Source organism: Harpia harpyja, chromosome 11 (assembly GCF_026419915.1).
Source record: "Harpia harpyja isolate bHarHar1 chromosome 11, bHarHar1 primary haplotype, whole genome shotgun sequence".
NCBI classification, from domain to species: Eukaryota; Metazoa; Chordata; class Aves; order Accipitriformes; family Accipitridae; genus Harpia; species Harpia harpyja.
Genome location: NC_068950.1, coordinates 10,894,523 through 10,919,725, shown reverse-complemented (window position 1 = coordinate 10,919,725; position 25,203 = coordinate 10,894,523). Strand labels below are relative to the sequence as shown.

At 52.8% G+C, this 25,203-nt stretch overlaps 1 protein-coding gene across 2 annotated transcripts in view; it reads right to left on the bottom strand.

The window, feature by feature from the left end:
- The window catches only part of ASTN1 (astrotactin 1), a 64,034-nt gene extending 40,381 nt beyond the window's left edge, over positions 1-23,653 (bottom strand). For both annotated transcript variants that reach the window (XM_052801400.1, XM_052801399.1), the window contains exons 1-2: positions 23,310-23,653; positions 2,516-2,703 (exon numbers count right to left, since the gene is read on the bottom strand). In XM_052801400.1, coding sequence (XP_052657360.1) covers positions 2,516-2,703; positions 23,310-23,607 — 486 coding nt within the window. In that variant the 5' untranslated portion in view covers positions 23,608-23,653. The remainder of the gene's footprint in view (positions 1-2,515; positions 2,704-23,309) is intronic.
- Between the last annotated feature and the right edge of the window lie 1,550 nt (positions 23,654-25,203).

The following is a 25,203-nucleotide window of genomic DNA, read 5'->3' as shown; positions in this document are numbered from 1 at the left end:
CCTCGCCACCCTCACCCTGCCCAAGGTCACCCTCCTGCAGAGACATCGTCACTGCACATAGATAGAGGCGGCAAGATAAAAGCCCAAGCTGGCCCTTTACACCCAATCTGCTACTTAATAATACTACTACTACTACTAATAATCATCATCATCATTACGCAGAGCAAGCTAAGAGCTCCATGTCCATCCATGGCTCTGGTCCCCCTCCTCTTTTCTATGCAATAGGTGATCTTGATAAAATAAAATATTAGTAATAAGCTGCTCCATTAGCATAAAACATTAAGGGAATTATTGAATAAGAAGCAGGAGAGACAGCTGGAAAAGGAGCTCTAATGGCCATTACAGTTTAACTGTCTCTCATTCCCAGGATGACAGAGCTGTGATGCACCCTCACAGCCTCTTTCCAAACTTTCTTTAAAAAAAAGGAAAGAAAAAACAAAGAAACTCCAGTGATTAAGGAGACAAGCAGTCCAGCAGAGGGGTGGGGGCTGGCTGGCATGCGACGTCTCTCCGGCCAGGAGCCTGCAGCCAGGAGGATGGGAGATCTCTCGCTGGGGCTGCAAACTGGCACTGGATTAATTTCTGGCTGTGCTCATACTGAGTTTTTTTAGTGGTAAAGTCAGGGCCAATTCTCTATCACATTCAAATCCCTTTGAGTTGCTCTGATCCCTAAATAAGTGGGGGCTATCCCCATCGCCACCGGAGGTGGCCTCCCATGTCATGGCTCTCCATCACCCTGGGGAAGGGTCCACCTGCAGATGGGGTGACGAGCAGGTGGGAGTAATACTGGGGCATTCCTGGCTTTCCTTTGCTGCCCTCTGTATGCACATTAAATCCCCCAAACACCAGAGAGCTCTGCCATATGCCTGTGGTGGTAAACAAGGGAGAGCAAGCTGGAGCTCGAGTCAGGTGGGTGCCCATTTGTTTAGGACTGCGTCTGTGGGTTCTCAAAAAAGACCTGTTATATAACTGAAACTGAATTTCTTCTGTCCTGATAGTCTGAGAGCTCAAACTATCCCTGAGGAAAAGCAGCCTGTGGCCACCTAAGATGAGGATGAAAACCAGAGCTTGAGTCCCCTCCACCCACTGCTCGTTGGAGGGGGTCAGAGCATCACCTCAGACCCCCGGTTCCTCTCCATGGGAGCACAGAAAACCCATTCTGCCTTCATCCCCCCTCAACCCGCCACTCGCACAATGGCTGTGAGAGGAGCCCTGCACTGGACGGGCGCGGGAGCGCTTCTTACACAGTCCACATGCGGACCGCTGCCACAATGGATACAACCCCTCGCTCACACTTCTCTTGGCAACCACATGGGAAAGAAAGAAAATCAGCCTTGAAAAGTCCACGTGATCCTGACTCCTGGCACAAAAGCCAACCTCTATTTGTCAGGCCATAAGGATGCTGCCGGAGCAGAGCTGAGAGTGATGGGAAGAAAAGGGGAGAGGGAGGATTCAATCTGTATTTACACATTTTGGTACGAGAGCAATGAGTTGCAGACATCCTTTTCAACAGCTCGATAATAAGCCTTGTTTCAGGCACTCCTGTCTCAATCTTGGGATTCAGAGGTAACCAAGAAGACCAAGACCACGGTGGCAGAGTGGGGCCAGCCTCTCCGGAGGTGTTGCACTCTCTCAGGAGCAGCTGGGAATGGACAATAAAAAAAAAGATAACCGTGCAAAATGTTTTTGGGGATGGCTTTGCCAGTGTTTTGTTTTTTTTCCTCCAGACTAATCAAGCACAAATGATGGAGGAGAAACCTGGCCTGGGGCTGCAATCTGGAAGAGCTATTGACGCTCTCATTAGGGTAGGCACCATTAAACAGCCTGTTTGCGGCCTCGGCAACACATTATCTCCAGCTAATTATCTTCCAGTGGCACAAAAATTGTCAGATTCTTCAAATTTTTTCCAACATAACAAAAAGAAACAACCAACAAACCACAGATGCACCTCCAACACACAGATCTCTGTCTCACCCTCCTTTCTCTGCCATCAAAGCCTCATCCCCGCGTATCTGGGGGGAGGAGGAAAGCTGTGCAGCCTGCGCGCATGGGATGCTCTTGCTTACTGCACACTACGAAACCATGGCCACGGGGCTGCAGCTCTGATAAAAGTGGTGGTGACAGTGCCCAGTGGCACCGTGACACCCGCCGCGTGCCGGAGCAGCGGGTGCTGGGCACCATCCACAGGGCAAAGGGCTCCTGACCAAGTCAATGTGAATTAACCCTGGGTTAAGGTGGTTGAGACCTTCAAAGGCCAGCACCCCCCAGGGATAAAGGCATTCCTGCAAACATATTTGCAATGGAGAGGTTTAAAGCAGCCCGATGTTAAAGCACCGTGCATGCAGCATCATTCGGAGAGGTGCCCAAGGCATCTTAACCAGCCCCCGAAGGTGGGCCCCGTTCTCCATCCTAGGGCAGCTGGAGCCAGACAGGGAAATATATGGCTTTTCAAAAGCCCCTATATTTTCTACAGGTTTCTGGACACCTAAACGGGGGCTGCCTTTCCATCACGTACCATGACGGAGATGTGGAGGATCCTCAGCTCCTCTTCTGCCGACTCAGTCTGGGGCTCGTCTGTGGGGTCAAAGCCAGGCAGGTTGGGGGCCCCATCTTGGTGGTGGATGTGGAACAGCAACGTGCCATTCTCCAGCCACTGCTGCCGCCAGCGCACCAGTGGGATGTCGTCCGTGTTGCCCGAGATCTCTGCAAAAGCAAAGCCAGTCATGCGGGAAACATGGAGGAGAGGGGTGATGGGGGACATTTGCCTCTTCCCCAAAAATGGGTGGAGGGAGCAAGGGACACAGACAGCAGGCTCCCTCTGGTCACCTCCTGCCAGCACCATGGCTGCCCCCACACAACCCACAGCCTGAAGGATTAAAGTGGAATAAAATCATATTTCTGGGTAAAATCCAGATGTGGTGCGGGGACAGAGCACTTACCGACAGCATCTCGAGGCCAGAGCCTGGGAGCCTGGCAGCATCCTTCCAGCCCTAAATTGGACAGGTTTCACCCACGTGCTTCTTGATAAACACAGCTCCAGCCGTGGGGAGCAGAGGATATAGGACAACTTCTTGGTGGCGCTAATGGGATTGTTGGGACCATGCCGCAAATTATTGCAGACAGAAAGTATTTCCCATCCTTCCTGAATGGAGAAACATGCATGTGGCTGTGATCACATCTGCAGCTATGACTCTGATTGAGGTGCATTCAGAGATTTTCTGTCTTTAACCAATTTTTTACGGCTCCCCACACAGGACTCAGCCCTGAGATCTGCAGATGTACCTGCACCTTCTGCCCAAACACCCCGACTTTCCCCAGGTACCTTTAACTTCAGGGTTTGGGGGTAGTGGGACAGATGGACAGAGCTGGGCTGAGGAGTGATGGCAGCAGAGGACACCCAAGCAGGAGGAGCAGCTGAAGACAGGGACACAACATGTGCTGCGGGACACTAAATGCCGAATCAAACCAAATTCACCTGGCTGACTCCAAAGTTTCAGGGACATCCTATTGCTGGCTCTTAGCAAAAGGGAGGGTAACACCAGCACATCCCTAGGAGACATGGGCACTGTTTTAAACACCACCTCCATCTCAGATCAGATCACCTTAATCTCAGCCATCAGCTCAAGCCTGCCATTTGCCCATTAGTTATTTTTCCTGAAAATATAAGCTTCAGTTGCATTTGTTGGAATGACCATTAAAAATGTGATGAGCTTCCCAGTGAGATGCAGCTTTCCCTCCTGTCTGCCCCATGGGAACGATCCAGCCAGACCCGTCCACTCTGTGCCATTTGTAGCCATGCGTTTTGATGGCAGTGGGAAAGAGCCCAGCTCGCTTTGCAGATTGTCATCTTTATTTTGCTTGTTTCATGCTGCCTTCAAATGAAAACTGGAATTCAATTACAGTGCTGAAAAACAACATTTTAAATTTACTGTTAATTAATTTCATTAGGCTGCCTTAAGTGAGCTAGCTACTGGGGAGGGGGGGGAAAATCTGCATCAGGAACCAGGTTCATCCTCCCAAACTGATTTGATTAATCAAAAGAAACATTAGCCGCAGAGAGCGAATTGGCAGATTGTTTCTGCTCAGCACGGGCCATATTTCTGACAGTAATCAGCGCCCTTTGAGTGTCCCAAGCAGAGAGATGCTGAGCTCTCCTCGATGACACCAGGAAGCAAAACCAAGGGGAGTTAAAGCATCTAGGAAGCCAGAAGGACTTTTGAAATTCCCTCTAACCGCTGAGCTGCATGTTTAGGCACACAGAGCCCCTTTGAAAAGCCAGTCCTGGGAGCTGGGAGGGTTTGAAAAAGCAGATCTCCTCCTCTCCCACCTGGTCTTTATTCATGGGCTGAAAGGGGAAAACAAGCTTTCCTGCTTCCCCAACTCCCTACGGCTTCTCAACTTCAAATGAACCAGCTCAAATGGAAGAAAATATTCTCCCCGCACCTGCCTGCTAACGTGAAATTAGGAGTAATTAAGGCAAGAGCTTTTATGCACAACAGGAACTCAACGTACTGACATTTGGAAAAATGTAAATACCAGCATTTGTTCCATTGTAAAGAGTGAAAATAATAGATACTAAGTATACGACATTGTGACATTTAGAAAGCTAGAGTTAAAGATGTTTTCCCCCTGATCTGACATATCATTGAAAAAGCAGCACCCTTCGGCTCATTAATATTTGAGGAGGACTCCTTGATGGGAGTTATTTAAATGATTAATAGATTATAGTAAATTTAAGCCTTGAAATAGGTTGTCATAATTTCAAATTTATTTAAACAGGCTTATTTTTAAAAAGAAAAATGTATTTCAATAAAAAATTGATTCTTGTTTTAAAAGAGCACAATCCAGCCACAGAGCCTGAGTGCGTTATCCTCTCCCACCAGGCATCACAACACAACCCTGCAGCTGCAACACACACAAGTTAGAAGTGCTAGAGACAGACAAAAACACCCCAGAAATCAACCGCCATCACCCCAAACCGACAGGCTATGACCACTCCATCACACTGCAGGACAAGGCTGCTCCACTGTCTCTGCTCCTGCCCTGGGCAAAGGCTCTTGAAGGCAGTACCTGGATGAGTGATCTTCAACCTTGGACCTCCTCCTCAAAGGTTGTAGCAATACGCCAGCTGCCTCCATCCTATTCCATTTCTGCTCAAAAAAATTGTACATATAAATGCTTTCCTGTGCCCATGATGTTCTCCTGGAGTTTGGTTCAAGCAAGAGCAAGACCAAGACAAGACAACCAAGACAAAGATGAAGACCAAGACTGAGATTCCTCCCTAACACAGCATCGCTTTGCTCTCTCTTCTCCCAGTCCAATGAATTCCACTTTTATCTTTGTCTTGCTCTCCAAGCAGACATCTCATCACCTGGTGGGAGATGCTACAGTGACCCATGAAGCCAACTGGGGCCATTTATCTGGATGCCATAGGGGCTCAGCTCTGCCATGGGGCTGGCAGGTGCCAATTCTACTGGCCAGCTCATACTGTGGGGCCAGGAGACCCCAGAAGAGGTAGGAAAGTGGGCAGAAAGCCAAAAAAAAAAAAAAAGGCGGGGGGGAGGATACTTTCAAGTTCAAAGTTTGAAAGATATTGATGATAGGCCTTGTCCCTGCATGGCTTTCATTAAAGCCTTGGATATGAAGCCATTAGCACTAATATTAACTTCTTGCACCTCTGTTAAAAAATAGCCTGCCTGAGTCAGGGGTTAATAACAGTAGGAGACCACTAATTAGGCTGTGCTGCATTCACCTGGTATCAAACGTGGCCCAGGTCCTTCATATCTACAGGAGCAGCAGCCTCCAAAGACCCCAGCTGATGCTTTCAACATAAGGGCTGTGGCTGCTCACCTCCCAGACCATCTGTGGGGGAAGGAAGGGGGGGAAGGAAAGGTTGTAGAGGAGCAAACTGAGGAGAGGATGAAAGTCCAGATGAAGTTGCTGGAGGTGGCTGGATTTATACCGCTTCATTATTGATCATCCCAAATAACCTCATTTCCCTAGGGACAGCTGTTCCAACCAAAGCAAACCCAGTCCTTCTAGAGGCAACACCTCTGCATCTCCCAATTTTGGGAGGCAACACCTCCACCACAGCCCAATTCTGCACCCGAGCTGGCACAACACCGAAACTGTAGCCCCTGAGCCCAACATCGACATGGACCCATTCCCGTGTGCTCATTGCCCCACCAAGACCTGGCATCGTGGCACACAAAGAGAGCAACTCTCCTTAAAAACACACACCAGCATTTTGATGAAAAAATAAAACTGGCAGAACAATTTTCCTTTCCATTTGCAAGTGTTTTGCACTAATAGATGCCTCCGATTAGTCAAATGAACTCTGCTGTAATGCCAGTCTCTGCAGACCCATTTCATACAGCAGAGTGCAGATTTTGACTTGGACTTATATTTCCTCATTAACATTTAAACCTGGCTTATTTTCCATCCGGAACCTGACTGTGTTTTTATTTAAGTTCCCCATTAGCTAAGGCTTTTGCTCCGTGTCTAAACCTCGCACATCCTTTAAAGGGCTCTAACTCAGCTAAAGCAAGCCCTGGCCTTGCACTCCTCCAAGGGTCTCCAATGTCTGAAGTAACTCAGGAGACCTTCCCACCATGAGCCATTCGCACTCTCTGTTGGGACCTCAGGCCTTGATTACTATCAATTCAGATGTCAAAACACATATCCTGATATTTTTCACTTTGAGGTTTTTGTGACACATCTTTCATGGGATAATATTCATGTTTTTATGGGCCCGTTTAAAAATATCACATTCATCACTGACTATCCATATTTTATTTGGATTTTTTTTCCCGTCTCCAGTCTCAGGTAGGAAAACCAGCTCATTCTGTAGGTCATCCTGCTTTTTCAAGACAATCCAGCTTTTCCATACCAGCAAACACAAACCTCACTTTATCTATTAGGAACCTGCTTCATGGAAGAGGGCACCTTGGGCAAAATTTCCAAAAGACCCATAGACATGGCAGAACCTAAAGGCTCAAGTAAAAGGCTCCTGCTGTATCTGAAGCCACTCTCTGGCTAGGTCAGAGAGATCACCCCACCACAACACCTGCATGTGGGGCTGGTACACGTGAAGCCATTAGCTGTCATAGCAAGGCTGACAGCTAACCAGGTTTCTCCTTGAAACATAGGGTGCCTTTGCTTTTAGGAAGGTCATCATTACATTTCAAAGCTGCAGCCACGCCTTAGCCTTGAACTGGGATTTTTGTCCTGAATATTCCATGGCCCTAATTCATGCCTTTCTTTAGCAACAAAACCCTCCATCACTCTGGGAGTAACATTGTGCTGTGCAGCCGCTTCCAGAGCTCATCATTAATGGGTCTGAGTTGACCTGGTTTGCTCTGCAGCTGCTGACCTTACAACACTATGTGCCACATTGCCCTGCTCTTCCCTGTGGACCCAAGGACGTGCCCAACGACACCTGTGCGACATCCCCTCTGAGGTTATTTTTCCACCGCTTTTGTCAATTTTGACCAAAAGCTGGGAAAAAAACCGATCAGACTAGGACATTCGCTGGTGTTTGATTTTCACTCCTGTGTTGTTAGTCTGGGCCCATTTGCTGTAACTGTGAACTACAGAGGAGATGTGGGAAGAGAGACAAATCCAGCTCCTGGACCAACGCTTGGGGGACATGGTCATGTAAAAAAAACCCCAAAGCCCCACACCACAACAGTGAGCAAAAGCAAAATAAAGAGAATGTGTGACAACAACCTACAAGATGCAAGGTTGATATATAAACCCCAGAAAGAACCACATCTGTAGTTGATATCCCACCCTGCAATGCCATCACATCACCTCTTCCAGAGGGAAACCCAGGTCTCTACGGAAAGAGCCCAAATGATGGAGAAGCTCCCAATCAGCCATGGAAAATTACTGCCTTGGCTAAATCACCTCCCAGAAAATCAGTGAGATGGAGAGCACGAACCCCTCAGCCCAGATGGTGCTCACGTACAAGCAGCAGAGGAGGACAGCTGCTGGACTCCACTAACACAACAGCTATCGCTCAGAAAGGGTGAGCAACCAGAGAAGCAAAACTTGGCAGAGGAGACCCCAATTGCTTTAAAAAGCTCTTGTGCATCATAGAAATTACAGACCAGTAAATTCTACTTCTGCCCTGGACAGTTTGTTAGAGGAACCAGTAGGTGCGTGGGTAAATATGGGTCGCTCAACACTGTAAGCCAGTAGGTAAGGGTGATCCAGTTTGATGGACTCATTTCAAAGAGTTCTTGTCAAAATCCACCCTCAAAGTTTCCCAAAGTGCCAAGGTGGGGTTGGGATAAGAGGGAAAGTCCTCTTGAAGCCCACCAGGTGGGGGAGGAGTAAGAGGTTAGTTTTCACAATGAAAGGAGGTTACCAAGAAGCCCTGCGGAGATCTTTGTTAGGACCTTGGCTGTTCAGAAATGCTGTAGAAGAGGAGGTGAATGACAAAGTTGGTCACCAACGCTAAATTTAGTCTCCTCAAAGCTAAAGCTGCGAAGTACTGGAGGAAAGTGGGCAAGGAAGTGGGCAGGTGAAATTCAACTTTGGTGAAAGCAAGCCAATCTCAAATCCTGCAAGTGGTATTCAGGTCAGCCATCTCATAACAGAGGAGGCAAAGTCTAGAAGGTTTGGAGGAGGGGTACAAGGAAGATGAGATGTTGCAAACGGCTTTGTGGAGAGGAGAAACCAACTGCATTAGGATTCTTCAGCAAGGAAAACAAACAACTGAGCAGGGACATGATAAAAGCCTATAAAATCATGAAACCAGTGGAGCAGTGGGAAAGGCAATGATTATTCACTATTTCTTGCTTTGCAAGAATCAGGCATGTAAAAACTAACAAAAGGCTCTGTTTCATCCACCATGAAGTCTGAAAGCACTGAGAAAGGAACCGAATTCAGGGAAGACAGAGCTGCCAGTGGCTATCGAGCCAGACAGCCCAGAGACAAATTCCAGCTTGAGAAATCCCTGCAGCACAGACCTTGGCAGTAGGGAAAGGACCACGCTATATATGCTGCATTTTTAGCATTTTTTTCCCCCAATTATCAGGTACTTGCTATGGCTGGAGATGCCAAGGGACCACAAACCTGCTGCCCCCCACACTGCCCAGTGTCTGGGGGATGGAGGGTGACTGCAAAGCCAGGTAGGTGCTACCCAGGCCACCTTTCAAGGATGCGTCCCACATCCACATGTCCCTTCAGGAGCAGCTGAGACCCTCTGCTCGTCCAGGCGCTGTCTTGCTGAGGGAAGGAGACCCCAAGGCAGCTCTCTCCCATTAAGACAGCCCATCAACACCCAGCCGGCAACTCCCCCTCTCCAAACTCCAGCCCTCCATGCCGTCAGACCCTACAGACCAAAGATGCCTGCCAAGATTACCTTCAGCTTTCCAAGCCAGCCAGTGATTTTCATGGGGAGGCAAAGGGCTATTTATATCCATCGCGGGCTGGCAGGGAAGGTAATGGCCAGCCACTCCAGCCCATCTGCCAGGCACTTAGCAAGACATCGGAGCATATCGTACAGGCGAGGTCAGGCAGCGGCAGAGGTGGGACAGGCGGGGGTGGGGGACGATGCATTACAGTGATGACATGGACTTCACTTCAAGGGTAAACTTCAGCCCGCTCCTGCAGACTAATTTGTTTAAGTGCTTGTTGCGCCGAGGCCAAGAGGTTGGGCAAATTAGATATTATTTTGGCGTTTTCATGCTCAGCACAGGAAACGAGCACAACTGCTCGTTCCTCATCTCCTGGCGGGAGACCCAGGACCTGCCAGTCTTCTGGGACATGGAAGGGATGAGGTGGCCCTCCCAGGGGGTGAAACAGGATTGAAATAACCCTGTATGCTCTCCTGCCAACAGCAGGGCCAAGAGTTTTATCAAGAGGTGATCCTTCTCTTCCTCTCACCTCCCCTGGAGGGACCAATGCTGGTCTTGGGGGCAGGACGAATCCTCACCAGTGGCCCCATACCGGGATGAAGAAGGCAGACATAGGCTACTGCTGTCTCAGCCTAATGTCATAAACTCTTCAGTGCTTAGGAGCTCTTACCCAATATCAAGCTCCATTTTCAAGTTTGTGGAGAGGCTTTGAAAGATAATGGGGAGAATGAAAAAAAAAAAAGAAGAAGGAAGAAAGATGTAGAAGGGGAAAAAGTTAACTGTGCATCTTGAATTTATCACTCTTGAAAGAAGAGCTTGTCAAGAGGGCCAGAGACCAGCCAGTGCGCAGTGATCAATGGGAGGACTTTTGGGTCTAGTCAAGCTTGTTTCAGATTTACAGGAACTGAATGGAGGCATAAATCTGTCGCCGCCTGACGAAAATGGAGGTAATTAAATCTGCAGGTGTATATAATTGTCATATTGATGATCTATATAAATCAGCAGAGCCAGCAGAGGCACAAAGCACTACGTTGAGCACAGAGCCTCCCCATGAGGAGCTGTTTGCCCAGCTGCCTGGCCAGGGGACAGGGCTGGTGGGTGCAGGACACAGCCCTGGGGACACTCCTCTCACCCACACAGACCTGCCCATCACCGCGAGAGACCTTCTCCAGATTGGCCTCATGGGCAGCAAAAGCAGCAGGATCCCCTGCTGCTTTCAATGGATGCAATTACCTGCAGTCTTATCCTGGCTACTGCAAAATCTCCGGTGACTTCAGGAGGATGAAGATGGGACCCCAGGCGTTGAGACGCCCGACCATGGATGCCGCGGGGGGCTCTTTGCAGCCACTTTGAAGCTCCGAGCCCAGGTGCAAGTGGGGCACTGACTTGATCTTGTAGCAACTCTTTTTTTTTTAATTTATTTTAACCTTTGTTATTTTGGGAACTTTGAAGCCTAAGCTGCTCTGAGGCAGCTGCCTTTGTAGAAAGGACAGAAAGTGCAGAGCAGGGATTTGAAAGAGGGGGAGAAATAGGGAGGGGAAGAAACGGTGCTTCACAGCTGAGGTCTACAACAGCTCCTTCACCGTTCCTCCCGCATCCCAACAAACCCACTCCGGGAGGCACTCGGGGCTCTTTTACCAGCAGCTACAGGAACTCTGGATGCAAAGCAACCACAGTGTCTTCCATTTATCTAACACTGTGACCCAGAGGAACCTCAAACACCATTGCATCCCTTCTCCCACCTCTCAGTGGGACACCCCTCAGTCCTTGGGGTGGCTGCAGAGCATCCTTACCAGTCGCCACAGCTCAGTCCCACTCCTGATGTGCATGTCAGTGCCATGGGGACACATTTATTCCCGCTGTGCCGGGAAGGACAGGAACATGAGGGAAGGCTTTCCCATCATCTTTGCCAGCCAAGCCCCCTTGCACGTGCCCACGGGCCAACCCTGCTTCCCAGGTCGAGTGCTACATATGTGAGGCAATTGGATAATTAAAAATTAAGCAAGTGCTTCTGCATTGCAGTCCAAATTATGTAACACCGCTCTTCAGTTTCAGCACCCATCAGCTTTCATGCGATCACACAGCAGTACAGCCCTGCCTGTATTTGCCTGCCTGTCTTTTCAGGCAGGGCTGGCACCATTGGTAGGGAAATGGAAACCCCGATATCATAACCATGGGCAGAAAGTTGCCTTGCATTCACATGGAAAAAAAAAGGAGGAAAATCTACTGATTTTCTTAGTCCAGTGCTGAAATCTGAGATGGCCAGAAAAAAGAGGATGGAGCCAGGATGCTCCAGCCCAACCAAGTGCCAAGGGTCACCCTGTCCAGGACAGCACCCCCGTGACCAGGGGTTTTCTGAGCGAGGGGCTGCTGCCTCTTGCTCCTCCTGTGCCAAAGGGAAACAGCATCCCATTTTAACAAATAAGCAGCATTTCTGTAAGCAAACAAAATTAAATCAAGGCAAGGAAGTGAGCTGTGTTTTCGGTATCTCGAGAGGGAAGAGCCCTGCCAGACTCTGAGCACCTGGTAAGTGCAAACTCCTGCATTTACAGCCACATATTTGCTTTAACCCCACAGGCTCTGGCTGTTGCTGAGACCGGGACTCAGCAACCCATCCTGCCACCTCCTCCCTTCCTTGGCCAGAACCCCACTGAATACACAGCCATGGCCCCTGCAGTGCTATTCCCAGGACACGGATGCTGCCACATGGTGCGAAACCAGCCATTAATTCCTGCTGTGATTAGCCCCAAAGGGCGCTTTATTGGGTTTTGTGCACGGTGGTTTCAAGAAGCCACCAGGGATGCCGTGGCTCACACCCATGGCGAGTGGCTCTGCCAGTACCCTCCAATGCCCCTTGGCTTTCGCGTGGTCTCTCCAGTGATTTACTACCTCCTGCCATTGCGTCTCTCCTCCCACCTCATGGCCCTTCCTTTCCTCCCCTCCCTCCATCACCCCAATGCTTTCCTGCTGCTGTTTCACACACATGCTGCTTTTCATCCCACGGCACATGAAAAGCCCTTCTTCCCCAGTGCTGAGCTTTAATTACAAGGAGGCCGGATCCAGCCCAGGCTGTCCACACCATCATCATCCCGCAGGGAGACATGCACCACGTCTGTCCCACGAACCTCTGCATCCCTCATTCAGGCCCCAGCCCCAGTGCCCGTGGGGCACCCCTTCACCCCAGTTTGTGCTGGCCGGTGTTGGGGGGGGACTGGGGGGGGTGATGCTCAGGGTGGGCAGCTTGAAGCTGAGTCCTCCAGCTGTTAACCAGAGATGTGCCTTACTTGACAAGCAAGAAAGGGGGAAAGCGTGATAATAAAAAGCTGTGGAAGCCAGCCCAGGTCCAAGGTTGACTAAGCAGGCTCGATGCATGTGATGTGCTCCCCTCCCCAGCTCACAGGCATTTCCACCATCCACCAAGCGGACTGCGCTACTTCTCCTGCACGCCAGGTCTGAGCTCACCAGGAGCGCTGCACACCTGGGAAGAAAGCAGCTCCTGCTGAAAAGCTAATAAAATTGATTTGATTTTTCCCTGGAAGGATGTTTCAGGCACTGTCTTGCTTGTGGATGCTCGGACACATACCCCAGCCCAGCTAAAGCTGCGCCTTGGCATAAGCTGGGACGAGACCCCCTGCAGCTCCCCACTCATGGGCTGGCAGAGACATTTCTAATTCCCCTCAAATTCCCAGGCCACATGTGTCATGTCTGCAAAGACAAACTCCCTGGCTTGTCCCTTTTGCCAGCAAGAAAGCCAGCAGCTCCACGGCAGTGCGACAGCTCTTGAGTCCCATTGCTGCTCCTCTCCAGTGCTCTCCCGAAGTGGCGAATGCCAGAGCCCAGTTATTTCTGGCTAAGCAATAGAGGAAAGGTTGGGGAGATGCAGCTCTGGGATGGGAAAACAGCTCTGCACTGTCATGACTGCCACCGGGAAAACAGCACCCAGAGAAGCTCGGGGCTGGCCCAGGGCAGTGGGAGGCACAACGGACTCTCCAGTCCAAACCTGATGTTTCCAGGAGATTTCCCAGTGGCTGTGGACACCAAGGACATCATTAGGGGAGCAGATGGGCTGAGAGCACCACAGCAATTTAAAGTCCGCGCTGAGCCAGACTTAGCCCCACTGGCACCCTGCAGCTACGGCTGCAAAGTTGACCCTGGCAAGAAAATTTGGGAGCACAATGTCTTCTCTGCCAGGCATCTCCCCTTGCCCACCAAAGCTGGCCAGCTTGACTGATCCCCGCAGGAGCCTCTCTGCCGTGAAACTGCCCTTCTCGGCAGGACAAAGGGCACTACCTCCTGATGCCAGACACGTAAAGACAAATCACCCTGACCTGCGCTGAGCTGCCTGCCCCCATGCTGGAGCTGTGCCCTGTAGTCATTTCTCATATCCTCACTCCTCCTGCAGCACCCTGAACCCTTTGCTCACACAAACATTCCCTCCAAACCCTCCACCTACAGAGCTAGGAAGGGGGTTTTTAAGCCTTAAGCCACCTCTTCTAAAAAAAACCCCAAACCCTGCTTCTTCCTCCATGGTGGAGAAACCCCATTACGGGAGGGTATTTGGTGGCTGTGGGGCAGCGGCACTGAGAAGTACCGGGATTCCACCGGCCTGGGCAGCTAGTTCCCAGCACCGTGCCCTCCCTCTCTCACTCCCCTTGGGACACTCAAATTAATTGCCTTGTCTTTTGGACCTTTTAGCTGGAACAAATAAAAGAAAAAGGGCGGGTGCCAAAACCCATAACAAGGTCTACAGTTCCTCTGAGCTACAAGGGCTGCTTTAAATTTCGTGGTTTTTTCTTTTTTTTTTTATTTGAAGGAGGTTTCCATGGTAACTGTCTCCCATCACACAAGAGCCTGTCCCTGGGATATTTCAGGGTTGCTAATATCTGCTTTCCCAGGCAGCCACTGTGTTGTGACGGTGACATCGCAGCCGGGTTTTTTGGCAGGGGAGGAGGGTAGGGGTGCAGGAGAGAGGAACAAGAGGTGCCACTCCCAAAAACCAAGGCCAAGGTCCTGCCTGTACCTGGTTTCCCCTGCCCATCAGACAGACCTTTATCCCAAAGGGCTCTGGCAGCCAGGTAATGGTTTCGCTTGGACCGCGGACCCAATTCAGGGAGCGCTCCCAAGGCAACACAGCCCTCGCCGGGCCAGGCAGAAGCAATGTGTCCAAGCAAGGGCATGGGCAGGGTCTTCTTAACATCTGCTACCTTCTCCAACCCTTCTCCAACTTCTTTCCTCCACCAGGTTAATTTTCAGCTGGATCAGCTCCCCACGGGAGCAAAGCCAGCTTCCTGCATCCCCCGTAGCTGCTTGCTGTGCTACGCTCGTTAGTCATCCTAATTACTGAAATGTCTCAGAGCCAGCTAGGAAAGGGACCATGTATCCTCTTGCATCAGGGCCACGGACCCCAAACTTCTGCAACCGACATGCCACCACCAGCTAGAGGGTCCCTCAAGGATCCTTTACTTCCCCTTCAACTACAAATGGTGAAAAAAGCCCCTGCCCATTCCCCAGCAGATCTCAGGCTCTGCAGACAGGACACAGCGGAGGGGATGGGCTCAGCCTGTGATGGGCAGTCTGTGCCCATCACCAGCAAACAAGACTCTGCAACAAAGCGAAGTGCAGGATCAACTTAGACCACATCTCGAACCAGACCCCAAATACCCCAGCGCCGGCACCACAGGGTGAGCATCCATCCCAAGTATCCCTCGGCTGTAGGGCAGCAACACAGGATCAGAAATACTAACATGGCCCACAGGAGTGGAGGAGGATGCTCTCCTCCAGGCACTTTCTCCCCGTTAAGCCGTAGTGGGCAGCCAAAATCTGGCAATCAAAAATCTTCCCTTATCTAGACAAATCCCTCAGCCTTCAGAGTGATGCTGCTCGGTGTGAGCCGCCAGCCACAGCCAGGCTGGCTGCAGAGAAGCCAGGGCCTGGCAATTTGCAAGTAAAAGGACAACCAGTCTTAAATGACAGAGCCATTGCCATCCAGATGCTGCCTTAAACCTGCCAGGCAAAAATGCCTTCATTTGAAGGACTGCTCTGCAGCAAGACTCCAAGAGAGATGATTTCAGAGCCTCCATTTAGCTGGCTAAGCAACCATTAAAAAAAATAAAATATAAAATAAAATAAAATAAAATTAAAAGGTAGGAAATGGGATGTGGCCAAGTGTGCCCTCCACTGCTAGGACCAGAGCCAGTTCCAGGGGGTAAAACATGCTTGCAAAGCTTCGGGGGTCTTTGAGGAGTGCCCGTGCGGGCAGCCCAGCCCCTGAAACTGGGACAGGTCTCAGGGCGAGAACAGGAGCAAGCCTGAGCATCTCTGCCAGGATGGGGTCTGAGAAATTAAGGCCGCAAGTGATTAAAAGAAGCCAGGAGCATTGCCCTGCACGTCCAGCCAAAACAGGGGGCCAGGCCCTCCGCAACCCCTTGGCTCAGCACCAGTCCCCTGCCTGCCCTGCTGAATGCTGCCGGACTCTGATACCCCCCACTGAAATGCCAAGCAGCCCCACGGCCCGCTCCCCCCGCTGCTTTCTGGGTCAGTGAGATCCCCTCCCAGCCCCGCTGCCGCTGGAGCCAGCTGGATGCGCAGTTGCTGTGGCAACGGGTTCCCAGAGACGAAATCCCTATTTCTTATTTTTTTTTTTCCTTGGTTAAGAAAAAATGTACAAGAGGGCCTCTACATCCACTGTGCCACCGAAACCTCTGCTCCCAGTAAGAGGGCGGGTCAGCGATGAGCACAGCATGGGGGCAAGGTGTCCGTAAGGATGGGGATGTGCACCCTGTGCCTCCCTCCTGAGCCTCGGTCACCCCCAGTTTGGCCATGGGGGACCTCGTCCTCCTCCCAGGGATATTGCCCACTTTCCTGCAGCATTTTCCACCCTGACTGTTGGGTTTTAAGGGCTGCCCCTTCTTGTAGCTGAGCTGAGGCTGGTGCTGGGCTCCATCGCTTGGAGGAGGGTGTGTGACCAGGCATGGGGGAGCACTCAGTGCTTCATTTGCTCTGAGCAGGTCACCTCACCCACTCTGGCCCCATCCCTCAGCTGGAAAAGGGATGTGGAGAGGTCAGGTTTACATTGCATGGCCAAGACCAAGGGCAGGAACACAGTCCATCAGCGGTTTGCACCCAAACCCTATTAGATGAGCCTGTCCTCTCCCACCAGGTGCTCCAGAGCAGGTCCAGGGCAGGGTGCATCCCCTCGCCAGGTCCCTCCCTGCTTTGCTGGAAGCTCTGCAAGCCCCCAGGCGTTACTGAGCAAGCATCTCACACAGCAGACTGGGCAGACGGCAGCACTCTGGATGCTGTGGACAGCATCCCACCACTAGCAGCAACCACTCCAGGAGGACACAGGAAGAAGGTGGCACCCCGGATTTGGAGGAGACATAAACCCCAAAGCATCCATCTCAAATGCACCCCACGGTGACGGGAACTGGGGTTAGGACCCCAGCTGGCAGCAGAAGGGAATTAAGCTCATCTCACTGTCAGGGTGGGTTTTGCTGGCGGGCAGAAGAGCTGCTGAGACGGGTTGTTTTGGGGCCCCTTCCCCACCACATGTCCTGGCGTGGGTGGGCTGGGATCCCCCCTGGCGAACCCCTTGGCTGCCCTCCAAGCCTCCTGGCAGGGAGGTGCCAGTGGCTGCCCCCTCGGCCGGGCACGCGGGAGCATAGATCATACCACTGGGTTTCAGTGCATGTGACAGTGTCCAGGATCAAAGCCAAGTTCAATTAATGGCTCACAATCTTATTAGAGAAATTATTTCAGGATCTTGAGTAAAAGTCCAATATATCCACTCCATTCCATTAGTCAGGCTCATTTAGTAATTCAATCAATCTAAGCAAGGCAATTGAGCTCCTCTGGTATAATTTAACTCGGTTATTCTCTAGGTACTTAAGAATTTCTTAATATTTGCTCCATTATTTCACCATTACACCTATTTCCAGGTGCAAGGTTCACACCAGAGCGATGCTGTGGGTCCAGCGGTGGGACGAGTCCCACTGCAGCTCTCTGCCATGCCCCAGCCACGTGGGATGCGGACACGTGACAGGTAACGGGGGCTCCAGTGGTGATACTGGGGTGCCCTCACCTCCCTTGGAAATGAAGCTGAGCTGGGGACCAGCACCGCAACACCCTAAGACCCACTTTCCCACCATGGCAAGCCGGGACCAAAGACCCACCGTGTGTGCCACCAGCTTGGGGACCCATCGCTGGCACCCAGACCCGGGCAAGAGAAGCAGGGCGAAGCAACCACCAACCAAAACCCAATGGGATGCTCTTCCCACTTGACGTGGAAGTGAAAAAAAAAAGGGGGGGGATAACACAACTCTGCAGCCCCTTGGCTCCTGCTTCCCTCCTCCGGGGCCATTTAGGAGCCAGGGGTGAGGGTAGGTGGTGGTGGGGGACCACCTCCCGCAGTCCACAGCAGCAGGGAGATGCGTGGGATGCAGATGAGAGCCGACAGGTGTCACATCTCACCACTTCCCCGTGCAGCCTGGAAGGAGAGCTGGGGCGGGCAGGCACGCCAGCGGCCCGTCAGCCCGATTAGCAGCATCCCCCATCCCTGCAGTGGTCTGTCTCGCATCCCCATGGCCCTCCATGCTATCCCATTATTAACCCAGGGAAGTCATGGCCAGAGCACCCACCAGCACAGCCAAGAGCTTAGCTGAGATTTAACAGAAAAATGGATTAGATATTTCGGGGAGATATTCAAGAGCAGTTAAATATGCCCAACTCATCGGTGTCTTTGAAAAATCTCACCCCTCTAAAAAATTAGAATTGATTTTGTGTTTAAAAAGGAATCTATTTAATTTAAAAGTAAGATAATTTGAAATCATGACAGCTTGTATTAAGGCCTGAGTTTATGATAATCTATTAAAGTCATTGAAGTTAAGAACCTTCTCCCATCCTCTGCTGCCAAGGCTCCCGTGAGGGCGATGGGAAGCAGGAGAAGTTGGGGGGTGAGGGGCTGCGCTGCCCCTGTTTCAGAGCACGGCAGCTGGGCTGGAAACTGGCAAGGCAGAAAAAGCTCCTTCAGCTCCTCCACGCTTAGGGAAAAAAAGAAATAAGACACGAGAAACCATCCGGTATTTCAAGATCTTGAATTATCTGGCACCCAGAAAGCATGGGTTTGACCCATTGGCTCTGCTTTCTAATTCCCCAAGTCCATTTTATGCACAAAACCGCATTTCAAGACTTCGCTTTTCAAATATCTAGTGCCTTACTTGGGTGAAGGAGTCAAAGACACCATCTTTCACGCATTTTTTAATTGCATCGCAAATCTCTGCTGAGCCCAAGGGGCCACGGGAAGCCAGGAGGCTAATAAATACCCCGCTCACTGGTTTATAACCTGCAAAGGATGGGGCCCCAAAAAATTAGCAGCCCGCAGGAGTGTGAATCCAGTTAATGACATATCAAATGCAGCTGAATGCTGCCAAGCCAAGCAGCGAGGAAGAAGGGGGTGTGAAGGTTAGCGGACAGGGAATATTGAGCTGCTAATTAGCATTTCTTAATGTCCACCGACTAGTGAGACTCGGCCTCCCTTCAAGAAAAAATACAGCTAATGCAACAAACACAAAACGAGATGAAAGTCGACCATTCCAAATGGGGGTTTCCTTGATTTAAAGCAGGATGGAACCAGGTGATTTTAAATGCAGGCAGCCCAGCGCGCACCAGCAAGCAGCCCCATCCCTGCTCCCGTGCCCTCGCCACTTCCCAAAAATTCAGGAGGTGGGAAAAAGCCCCGCAGCAGAACAGGGGGATGGTGCCGGAGTCCCTCTGAGGACATGCATATAAAAACCATGTGGGTTTTTATGGGTACGAGCATGAAAGGCGATGCACGTGGGGACCGCGTGCACCAAGCTGCTCCTGAGCAAACGCAGGCAGCAAGGCAGCACGTGCACAAGAAGGCAGCCAGCGTAATTAAAACACGCTCCATTCATTAGCAAAGGGAGCTACAAAGCAGCTGAAAGCCCTGCCCAAGCACCTCCCCTCACCATAAACCAGGGGTAATAACCCCCAAAACTATCCCTCTGCTTTTGGAGGAATGTGGGAGCAGCCAAGGGGTCCCCACGTTTGGGAGGGTTGAGCACCAACGCACTCGACACACCTGCCTCTGGCACTGGGAAGGCTGGAGGGGGGGGCAGTGAGTCCCAAAAATATTGCACGCAGGGCAGGCAGCAAGTGATACCTCACACTTTGGGTAAAGACAAATATAAAGCTAAAGCCACAGGGCAGCAGATCGAGACAAGTCAAAGCAAATGCATCCTCCCCAGCTGATCCGCAGCTCATCGCTACCTGCAGTGGGGAGAAGCAAATGCATGAAGGGGATGGATGCCAGTCCCCTGCCGCATGGCTTTCCCACCACCCCACCCCCAGACCCCCAGGTTGGGCAGAGAGCAGGTCCCCATTGTCCCCACTGGCACAGGCAAACCCCAGAAGAGCTTGGCTCGTGGGGGGTCCATCAAAGTCCCTGCCACACCACCCAACAGCAGTGAGGGGATGCCCACAACCTCCACGCTTATCGTTAAGCTGATTATGTCACCAGAGCATGTCATCAGAATTGGGAAGTGACAGCCATTTTTGGGGTGCCCAGTTCAACACAGACCCCCAGCACCCTATTTTTAGCAAGCAACATATGCGGCTCTCCAAGACCCCAGCACACCTCTAGCTGGGGGAAAAACCTTGACCCATGTGCCATCAGTGGGATGCCCGGCTCGGCCACCATGGCATGGAGGTGCCACCAAGGCAGGGGAAACCACACATACCGGTCTCCACGAATGCCAGCCAAGCTTGAAAGCACTTGAATTATTTAGGGGAGTTTTGAGGGGGACAACCAGGGCCAGAGGGGGATGACACCTGGCCACCCTTGGGCTCCCCAATCCTGACCCTTTCCTGGCTGCTCCCCCTCGCCCCTTCCCCTGCCACAGTCCCAGCCTGCTGCAGCCACCTCCCCGCATGCTCTCACCCTCTTTGCAGGGAAACTGAGGCACGGAGAGACCTCGAGAAAGTTGCTCGAGAGTCCATGTGGCAAAGTCAAGGTGCCACTGTGAGGAGCACTTGTGCAGCACTGCCTGCCCTTCATGGTGCTCCCAGCCCAAACCCAGACCTTCCCTGGCCTGGGGGCAGCAGCATGGGGTCTGGTCCAAGCCCTTGCCAACCGGCGGGGCAGCTCCCCTCCCCTCGGGAACCTCTTCCCTCTACACAGGCCCTGGATCCAAAAACCACCAAGAGGAGAAGGAGAAGCTGCCCAGCTCCCCCCAGCTGAGATACCAAACCAGACCAGGCTCAGAGGCACAGACGTGGGTGTGCAGATTATCCACCACTCTGACATGTTATTATACATTCAAACTCAACAAGGTGGGCACAATTAATGGGTCTGGGGTTTGCCAGGGCTGGTGAAATCAGAAGCCTGGTTCCTAGAAGGATGCTCAAATACACCCTCCAGCCCATGCACGAGGGCTTGTAGAAACACAAACAGCTGTCAACACCAGTTCCACGCATCGACCTGACGTGGCCAAGTCCCCACCGAGTGCGCAGCGCCAGCAGTGATGCTCTCTGCCCCATGAGTTTCTTGGGCTGGAGGCTTTGCAGCTCCAGAGGATGCAGCCTCTGAGTTACGAAGTCTGGGTCTTGCAAGACCTCTATGCACTTCAGAGCTTCTGCCATGCAAAAGCTGTGCCCAGGCTAACAATAATAATAATAATAATAATAACAACAATAACAACAATAATAACAATAATAACAATAATAATAATAATAGCAACAACAATAATAACAACCACCACACATGGCAAAGCAGCACAACAACAACAATAATACCACCCCCCATGGCAAAGTGGCCACGCCAGCTTCAAAGCAAGCCTTTCTCTTGCAGGAAGGAGATGTAACATGGCATTTCCCAGGACTCACCAAGCCAAAACCCTGGCAAACAGGGGGCCCATGAGGTGCCCCGTCCTGCCAGCCCTGTCCCCAGCCCCAGTATCCCAAGCTAGGAGACTTGTACTGGGACCACCTCTGTGTCTCCACAGCCCAAACCCCTGCGTGACAGGGGCCGGTGCAGCCCCATGCACCCACAGGCTCTCGGGGGCCCGATGTGCCGGGCAGTAATGCCCAGAAGAGAGCAGCCACTGCCGGGACGTCCGGGTGCTCAGACACGGGGCCAGCTGTCCTCGTATTTATCCGGTGGTGATAAGCAGAAGGAGGTGAAAGCAAACTTCTGCCCGGCATCATCAGTGCAAACCCTGGGTGCAGTGGGGGTTGTCAGGGCGGGTGGGTCCTTTCCTGCACCTGGAACCTTGTGGATTTGAAAAATCCTCAGGGAAATCCCTGCGGTACCAGCCAGGGTCCATGCCCAGGGACCCCCACCCCAGCAGCACCACACATCCCCACCCAGGCACTCCCCGTTAGCAGCATCCCAGGCCCCGGGGCCCATCAATGTCCGGCTCCCTGGGAGCGGGTCCGAGGGGGGCAGAGGACAAGCACCTGTGTCACCTTTGGGGTGTCAAGGCGGCACAGGGCTGGCGGCCATGCCTGCGCATCCCCCTGCATCCGCCTCATCCCCCTGCATCCGCCTCGCTGCCGCCCCGTTGCCACAGCAACACTCTCCGGCCTCCGCCGCAGCATCCCGCAGCACAGGGCTTGGACTGGGGTGGGGGGACCTGGGGTTGGCACAGCCCACTGTCCCCTCCCCACATGGCCTTTGGCCTTGAGCAAACCATCCCTGGGTGTCCCCTCATACCCCTCCTGCCCCCCGCCATGGAATCAACAGCCCCCTGCCTGCCTCTGCCTTTCTCAGGGGAGAAGGGGGATGCCCATGCAGCAGCGAGCACTGCCTCGAGCCCACGCAGCACCCAGGACCGGGGGCTTCTTTGTGCACAGAGGGGTGTAGGGGCCATGGAGGTGATGAAGCGCTGGGGAGAAAAACCCAGGTTGGGGCCACCACTATACTCTGCCCACACACAAGGGTGGTACAGAGGGGCAAGGCCACGCAAAGCAACGGGCCAGTGCCTCATTTTTGGGCCGACATCCAGACGAGGGTGGCATTTTAAAAACTTCACAGGGCACCCAAGTTGCTGCCAGAGCAGCAACGGATAGACAGGGCTTGCAGGAGGTGTGCACAGCCCCCATGGGGCTGCTAGGAAAGCGATGATGGCATTTGCCCGGGGTGGGGGGGTTACGTGCTGGCGGTGATAAGAAACTGGTATTCTGCACAAATATCACTAAAAATTAAAAATCTCAGTGACTTGTTCCAGGTGGCGGGGAGGGAAGCGGGTCCCTGTGCACAAGTGGCAGAGGCCTTGCTCTGGTCCCAGCATAAACAATGGAGCAAATTGTTGGCTTTTTTTGGTGGAAGAAAACTGAAGAATCTCACCAGATTTGGGCAGATGTGTCTCACAGTGGGTGAAGTGCAGAGTCCTGGCTAGAGCAGGTGGGAATGACCTGGACCACATGAGCAGGCCAAAGCCTAAAAGCTGAGGGCAGGAGTCCTGGAGACAGCACACCCAGGTCGGATGGGAAATGCTGGGCGCTGGAGTATTTTTCCAGCAGGCTACAGGAAAAGTGACTCTGCTTGGGGGCAGACAAAACAGAAACCCTCACCTCCAGGCAGCCACGCTGGAAGCAGGCTGCAGGCCTCCTGCCAGCACAAGCCACCGGTGGCCGTGCACCGAGCTGGAGACAAGCCCCGCAGATGCCAACCTGGGGGCAACCCAGCACCCCAGGCCTGCAGCATCCCCACGGCATCCAGCCCGGTGCTGCAGCCGGTGCCGAGATCCTGCTGCTCTTGCTGCAGTGGGGCGAACCAGCACCGGGGCCGAGGTGCTGCAGGGTACCCGCACGCCGGTGCCGCAGGGAGGAGCCCGGCGGCGGGGGATGCTCGGGGCCCGCTGCCGGGAGGGGAGGGAACCCCCCACCGCGTACCGGCTCTGCCCGCAAGCCCACCCGGAGGCTCACCCAGCACGAAGTAAGGCAGCTCCGTATTCTCCAGGTCATCCACCACCACCATCTCTCCGGGGAAATCGTTGCGTACGGAGAAGAGCAGCTTGGGCTCGGCGGCCGAGGGGCCGTGCATGATGCTGAGGTCGTTCTCCCGCAGGAAGGGCAGAGCCGACACCGTGATGCTCTTCAGCTTACACTCCAGCTCCTTCGCCGCCGCCTCCGCCGCCGCCGCCGCCGCTGCCGCCTCGGCGGGACCGCTGCCCGCCGCCAAGCAGCAACCGGCGAGCAGGGCGCACAGCCCGGCCAAAGCCATCTTGGAGACCCGCGCCGCGCTCCCAGCGCCGGCCGGGCGGGCGGGCGGGCGGCGGCAGCGGCGGCGGCGGCGAGGGGCGGGGACGCGGGGCCCGGCGCCTCCCCGTGCGGCTCCTCGGCTCGGGGAGGCTCGGGAAGGCTCGGGTTTCCCGGCCCCGCGCCGCAGCCCCCCCCCCACCCCACCTTTTTTTGTTGTTTGGGGGCGGGGGGGGTCCCGGCATCCTTGGAAAACCGGGAGGGCTGCGGAGCGATGCGGTGGCGGGAGGGGTACCGGTGCTGCCTTTGCCTCCTTCTGCACTGAGCATAACCTACAGGTACCCCCCCGGCACCCCAGGGAGGAATCACGAACCTCCAAAGTCCCGGATCTCCAAAATCCCAGCAGAAGTCATGGACCCCCAAATCCCAGGAGAAGTCCCAGACCTCCAAAATCCCAGACCTCCAAAATCCCAGCAGAAGTCATGGACCCCCAAATCCTAGGAGAAGTCCCAGACCTCCGAAGTCCCAGACCTCCAAAATCCCAGGAGAAGTCATGGAACTCCAAAATCACAGACCTCCAATATACCAGCAGAAGTCATGGACCCCCAAATCCCAGGAGATGTCCCAGACCTCCAAAGCCCCAGGAGAAGTTATGGACCTCCAAAGTCCCAGACCTCCAAAATCCCAGGAGAAATCATGGACCTCCAAAGCCCCCAAGCCTGTGTGTTTTGAAAATATATATATATATTGGGAACGTAAGAGCCAACACCAAACCTGCTGGTTCTTTTTGCACCAGATGCTTTTTATTTTCACTCTCTTTAAGTGAGCTCAGAGCAGCACCAACAGCTTGCCCAACCTCCAAACCTTCCTGCAGACACCTGCAGCTCTGCACCCAAAACGTTCTGACGGTAAATGTTCTCCTCTCCCAGTGTGGGGTGAAAGGCCCAGGCCCCACACCAGCAGGAACACACGGCCACAGCCATGCTGGTTTGCTTTTCCCCCTTGGAGGCTCTGGCCGGCTGACACCCAGCAGAGCAGAGGGGTGCAGAGGCATCGCTGCCCTGGAAGAGGAGCTCCCACCCCACTGGCTCCATGCCGGCTCCTTGTGTGGAGCACGGCTCCATCTCGCCTGGTGCCTCCAAAGAAAACCACGCACAGCAGATAGGTGTTACTTAAAAAAAAATATCTTGCAATATTTTTTTTTTTCCACAGCAGCTGCAGGGATTTCCCCAAATTTCTCCTCCCTCACCCATGCCAGCCATGAAGCTTAACATGCCCCCAATGTGGGCATCACAAGGGGACACCGCTGTGCCCCAAACACAGCAAGCAGAAGAGCCACAGTGGGTGTTTTTCCCCAGCCCCGTTTCTGATTTATAATAACCCTCCCAGTCACCCACTACATTTGGGGGAGGAAAAGCCACGCTCACCATTTTCAACACCAGCCTTGTTAATGATTAGAGCCGAGCACTAAACTTATAAAGGTGAGGCTGTTTTCAGAAGTCACCTAGTTGGGAAGGTGTTTCGGCAGTGCTGTCCCCCACCAGCACCGGACGGCTGCAGCTGCTGGCAAAAACATTTAAAAAAATCAGGAAAAATGAGCGGCAGTGTTTTGTAGGATGGA